The sequence below is a fragment of the Triticum aestivum genome, chromosome 5D (genome assembly GCF_018294505.1).
Source record: "Triticum aestivum cultivar Chinese Spring chromosome 5D, IWGSC CS RefSeq v2.1, whole genome shotgun sequence".
Classification (NCBI taxonomy): domain Eukaryota; kingdom Viridiplantae; phylum Streptophyta; class Magnoliopsida; order Poales; family Poaceae; genus Triticum; species Triticum aestivum.
This window is the reverse complement of record NC_057808.1, coordinates 270019256-270024987: the sequence shown is the minus strand read 5'-3', so window position 1 is coordinate 270024987 and position 5732 is coordinate 270019256. Positions and strand designations below refer to the sequence as shown.

Genomic DNA, 5732 nt, shown 5'->3' with positions numbered 1-5732 from the left:
TTCTTGCGACAATACCACAATGCGGTTATGCCTCTAAGTCGTGCCTCGACACGTGGGAGATATAGTCGCATCGTGGGCGTTACACTCGCGTCCGTCTGTGAAGAACGGTTTCGGGCTTCAGCCGCCCCAGCGCACTTGTCCGCCAGTTCGGAGAGTTGCACCGTAGTGCGCACATCATGGACCACCATCTTCTCGCACATCTTGAGGTCTGTGACGCCGTTGCGGAAGGCCGCGACAACCTCCGCATCGTGGATGCGGGGGATTTTGTTGCGAACTTGGCTAGAACGTTGGATGAACCTGCGTAGCGTCTCACCCTCCTTTTGTATCGGATGGCGTTTAAATTGGCGATTGTGGACGGCCGGTCACAAGTTCCCTTAAAATTGGCGATGAACCGCTTGCACAGCTCGTCCCAAGTTTCGATGGAATTGTGGACGGGCCGAATCCTTAAGGGTCGTAGGAAACCAGATAACCATGGCGTCAGAGTGGCCATGAGCCGCCTGGATTGCTGTGGTATAGATTTGGAGGAACTCGACGGGGTCGGTCGAGCCATCGTACCGCGACGACAGATCTGGCTTGAACCGCGGAGGCGAGACCACCTCACGAAGTTCAGGGGTGAACGCCTGGCACCCCACGCCTATCGGCACAGCGTGGGCGACCGGGGTGCCCGGCGCAGGGCGCCCCGCCTCCGCCTTCTCTTGGACGAATCTGTCCTGCCGCTCTCACGAGCGCTCTTGGACAAAAGGTTACCACGACGTATGTCTTTCATGTAACCAAACAACATGCTTGCAATCATATGGCGTGCTGATGGCTTGCCTCTAATGCACAATAGAATTTTGTGGGCAACCAAACTAAATACAGAACATTTTTTTTTTCTGTATTGCTCTTTTTTAGCAAATTCTTTTCCTGTATTGCTGAGTGGAGTCAAAGATGCAACCAAAATCCAGGTAGGAACCTAATAAACGCTCATACTATAGCAGAGTTGGACTAGGCCCAACGTTCTAGACCCCTCCGTCTCGTTAGGGTTCACTTCCTGCAAGGCTCTGCTCTTCATTCCACTCTCGGTTTCCGCCTCCCCCTCCCCGACTTATCCCCATGGGCAAGTCCGGCGCCAAAAAGAAGAAGCCCTCCCCTTCCGCCGCCGCCACCACAACCGCCGCCAAATCGCCGCCAGCCGCAGCAGAGCAGAAGGCCCCGCCGCCCGCGCCCCCCGTAGCGAACGGGGCGGCGCAGCACCAGGCCCCGGCGGACCCCGGCGTGCTCCTGCGCCGTGCGCACGAGCTCAAGGAGGAGGGCAACCGCCTGTTCCAGTCGCGCGACTACGCCGGGGCGCTGCGGCAGTACGAGCTCGCCCTCCACCTTGCCCCGCGTGGCCATCCCGACCGCGCCGTCTTCCACAGCAACCGCGCCGCCTGCCTCCTGCAGCTCCGCCCCGTCGACCACAAGGCCGTCGCGGAGGAGTGCTCCCTCGCGCTCCAGGCCGAGCCGCGCTTCCCGCGGGCCCTTCTCCGCCGGGCCCGCGCGCTTGAGGCGCTCGGCCGCTACGAGCTCGCACTCGCCGACACCCTCGCGCTCCTCGCCCTCGACCCCAACCACCGCGACGCTATCGACCTCTCCCACCGCCTTCGCTCCCGCATCTCCTCCTCCTCCTCCTCCTCAGCCTCCGCCGCCCCCACCCACGAACCCACCAGCCGCCCTTCTCCCGCCGCCCTCGGTGCCTCGGCCGTTGTGGCCGGCCTTGGCCCATCCCTCCCTTCCCGCCCCTTCCCCAAGAAACAATCGCCTCCGTCGCCTCCTCCTCCGCTGCAGCAACCAGGTCCTGCAATGACTAAATTTAATTCTTCTCCAGCGCCCAAGTTGGTGCCTTTCTCCAACTCTCCGTCATCTTCTGCCAAGGCTTCAACTGCTGATATTTCTCAGAAGACTGTGCCAGCACTGTCAGTGCCCTCAACCCAACCAGTGACGGAGACATCGCTCATTAACAGGAAGGTTGTGACGAGATGGAGGCCTCTCAAGCTGGTGTATGGCCATGACATTAGGCTTGGGGAGATGCCTGAAAAATGCAGCTTCCAGACCCTCCGGGAAGTTGTGGCGAAGCGCTTCCCATCATCCAAAGCTGTGTTGATGAAGTATAAGGATGCCGATGGTGATCTAGTTACCATCACTTGCACATCAGAACTCCGATTGGCCGAGGCTTGTGGTGTTGGCACCGATGCAATGGAAGGTGATACTAAGCTCCCCATGTTGAGGCTGCACATTGTTGAAGTAAGTCCAGAGCAGGAGCCTCCGCTGCCAACAGAAGAGCAGAAGCTGGAGGAGGAGGAGTTGTTGATCACCGGTGAGGATAGCTCTTCACATACTTCTGCAGAGGTAGCTAATGCTGAGATGACAAAGCCAGATCTGGAGAATGGAGTTGCTGAACAGAGCACTCTGACAGGAAAGAAAGATTGTGGCCATGCTGAGTGCAAGGAAGCTGAGATTGACGATTGGTTGCTTCAGTTTGCAGAACTGTTCCGAAACCAGGTTGGGATTGATGCTGATGCGCATCTGGACCTTCATGAAGTAGGAATGGAGCTGTGCTCCGAAGCACTCGAGGAAACAGTGACCAGCGAGGAGGCCCAATCCCTATTTGAGATGGCCGCAGCAAAATTCCAGGAGGTCGCTGCCTTGGCGTTATTTAACTGGGGAAATGTGCACATGTGTGCAGCAAGGAAGCGCATCCCTCTTGATGAATCTTCTCCGAAGGAAATCATGTCTGCTCAGCTCCGGACAGCTTATGACTGGGTGCTAGAGAGGTATGCTCTTGCAGGCCACAAGTATGAGGAGGCCCTGAACATCAAGCAAGATTTCTATGAAGGGCTTCTTGCTTTAGGCCAGCAACACTTTGAGACCGCAAAGCTTCACTGGTCATTTGCATTGGCAGACAAGGTTGACCTGTCTACGTGGGATTCTTCAGAGACATTCAAGCTTTTTGATAGTGCTGAGGAGAAGATGAGGGCTGCGACAGAGATGTGGGAGAAAGTGGAAGAACAGAGAATGCTAGAGTTAAAAACACCTGGTGCGACCGAGAAAGATGAGGTGTTGAAGAAACGAAAGAAGCAACACAGTGCAGATGGTCAAGGGGAGTTGACACCGGAGGAGGCAGCTGAGCAGACAGCCGTAATGAGGCAACAGATTCACCTATTTTGGGGCAATATGCTTTTTGAGCGCTCTCAAGTGGAATTCAAGCTTGTTGTCGGTGATTGGAAGAAGAATCTCGATGCTTCTGTTGAAAGGTTTAAGTTGGCTGGAGCTTCAGAATCAGATATCTCCACGGTGCTGAAGAATCATTTTTCCAATGCAGTCTCTGAGTGCGAAGAGAAGAAAGTTATGCCTTCAGGCACAGGAAGTTCCCAAACAAGTGATGGCATTGATGATGAGTCTGTGGTTGAAAGCTAAGTTCTTGTTGTTCAAGCTAGATGAAATCGATGCTTGTCGTATTCTATTGTTTGATAGGCATTATTTGTTCTTGATAACTTCTTCATGGTTTGGTATCATGACCGCCAATTTAGATATTATTAGCATACTAGATTTTTTGATTTGCAGAACTAGCGTGTACTCCACATGCTTCAAACATCTTGATCTGTTTCACGTGTCTTAATTTTTATGATAATCTTTTGGGCCGGTTTCAAGGTATATGATGGAGACTTTTGAAGTAGTTAACCACTTTCAAGACCGCTCGCTAAACGTTCTCTGCAATGATATCGCAGAATGTAGACTAAGCTTTATCCATTATTTTTTGCAAAGCAGTGATACAGATTGTCACACCCGAGATTTACGTGTAGTTTCTTAGCTATATCAAAAGCAGCTTTGAGCTGCTAGTATGTGCCAGGCGCTCGCAAACTGGCCACTCTGTTCGGTTGTGATGCAAAGGATTGTTAGTTGTCACAGCCCGCTAAAACCTGCTACAGCAGTGTGCACTGTGCAGCAGCATTTTGGTGCAAATAAATTTTGCATTTTTTGAACAGATTTTGCAGATTTATCGACTCCAGAGAACGGGAAATAAACAGTACTTTCAATTCAATTTCATATCAGAGCTATAACATAATGTCGTGGAATTGTCACGGCAGATGTCCTCAAGCTAGGACTTAGTCGTGGAGCCATCGCCGCTAGAAAGCTTGAAGGGGTTAAACGGGACAAGGAACACGAGGGTTTATACTGGTTCGGCCCCTTACGGTGAAGGTAAAAGCCTACGTCCAGTTGAGGTGGTATTGATTAGGTTTCGATGACCAGGGAGCTTAACTGCTATGCCTGGCTTTCGACGAGATCTTCTTACCCCTAAACCGCTGCCGGGTCGTCCCTTTATATAGAGAGGTTGACGCCCAGCAGCTCTCAGAGTCCCGGCCGGCTCATAAGAGTGTCCGGCTCGGGCTCTCAGCTATTCTTGTCTTACACTACAAGTTCTACCATAATGACAGTTGTAAATACGAGCCTTAAGCCATCTCCGGGTCTTAAGCCCATCTTTGGCCCACCGTCTTCAAGCTTGGCGATGAGCTTCAGGTGATGATCCTTATGTGTAACCCGGCCCCGCCGGGCGGGTGACTCTAAGGGTTATATCCTCAACATTAGGCCCTAGATTGATTTGAGCCGGCTCATGTCAATCTTCAATCCTTTCGACAAAAAATCTCTGGCTTACAATTGTGTGAAGGCCATAACCCGGCGTGACGTCATCCTCTGGATTTCGGGTAATCCGCCGTGACGTCATCTTCCATTAAATCCGTTTTTTACTCCACCATATCCGCAACGGATCTTATCTTTAGTGTCATCCCGAAAATCGAGGCGTTTTTATGGTGAGATAACCGCGCCGTGGCCTCCTCGTTTCTCGCGCCCACTTATGAGTCTGGCCTTATAAATAGCCCGACCCTCGGGTCTTTTCCATTCTCCCCCTTCTGTCGTCCTCTTCCTCTCGCTACTCTTGCGCTGCTCGAGCTTCGCCGCCGCCGCAACAGAGCTCCGCGTCCTCGTCGACTTTGGCCGCTGCATCACCCTGAACCGTCCAGAGAACCGCGGCGAACCCTCACAGCACATCTGCATCTGTAGGTTCCTTCCTCTCCGTTCCTCAGATCTGCATTAAGATTTTCGAGTTCACCGGTGTTCTTCGCTGTTCGTCATGAACTCTTCATAGATTTCACCACCACCGCCCTTTCTTGATCTTAAGATAGTATCAAACCAACGCGGTAGCTGTTTGGCACCCATTTCAAATGCAAATAGATCTCTTTTCACTGCATAAAGGCTCCGTTCGAACCCAAGAACTTCTTCTGCGTCTGTTTTAGGTCTAGAAATTTTTCTTTTTAGCCGACCGTTTTGATCCAAATTAGTTACTGCGATGTGTGAAACCTGTTTTCACCACACTTAGTAAAAAACTGCACCTGCTGAGTCATGGCGGTTTACATCTCCGGCTTAAAGAAGCCACGCACTGTAAAACCTTCCGGCTCAAAAGAAGCCACGCACCGTAAAATTTTCCGGCTCATTTACAACAAGGCCGTAGACGATTGAATTACTCTCAATACCTCCAGCGGCTTAGATAACCTGATGCACTTAGATATATGTCATTAGGCCCCTCCATAAGCCGCCACTTTAAACATTGAACTGTAAATTTCCTCCGGCTTATAATTAAACCGGACATTTTTCTTTTATCATAGGCTTCCGACTTTCACCATGCCTCCCAAAGCTCCCAAAGCACCCATCACATGCAA

The 5732-nt window shown here is 51.8% G+C and overlaps 1 protein-coding gene across 1 annotated transcript; it reads left to right on the top strand.

The window, feature by feature from the left end:
- Window positions 1-998: 998 nt before the first annotated feature.
- LOC123120796 (protein CLMP1) lies at window positions 999-3672 on the top strand. The gene has a single exon (XM_044540791.1). The coding sequence runs from the start codon at window positions 1093-1095 to the stop codon at window positions 3433-3435; it is 2343 nt and encodes a 780-aa protein (XP_044396726.1). The 5' UTR covers window positions 999-1092; the 3' UTR covers window positions 3436-3672.
- The last annotated feature ends 2060 nt before the right edge of the window (window positions 3673-5732 follow it).

Bases quoted from the DNA above. Each gene is read 5' to 3' on its own strand.
- LOC123120796 (XM_044540791.1), top strand. From the start codon at position 1,093: ATGGGCAAGTCCGGCGCCAAAAAGAAGAAGCCCTCCCCTTCCGCCGCC.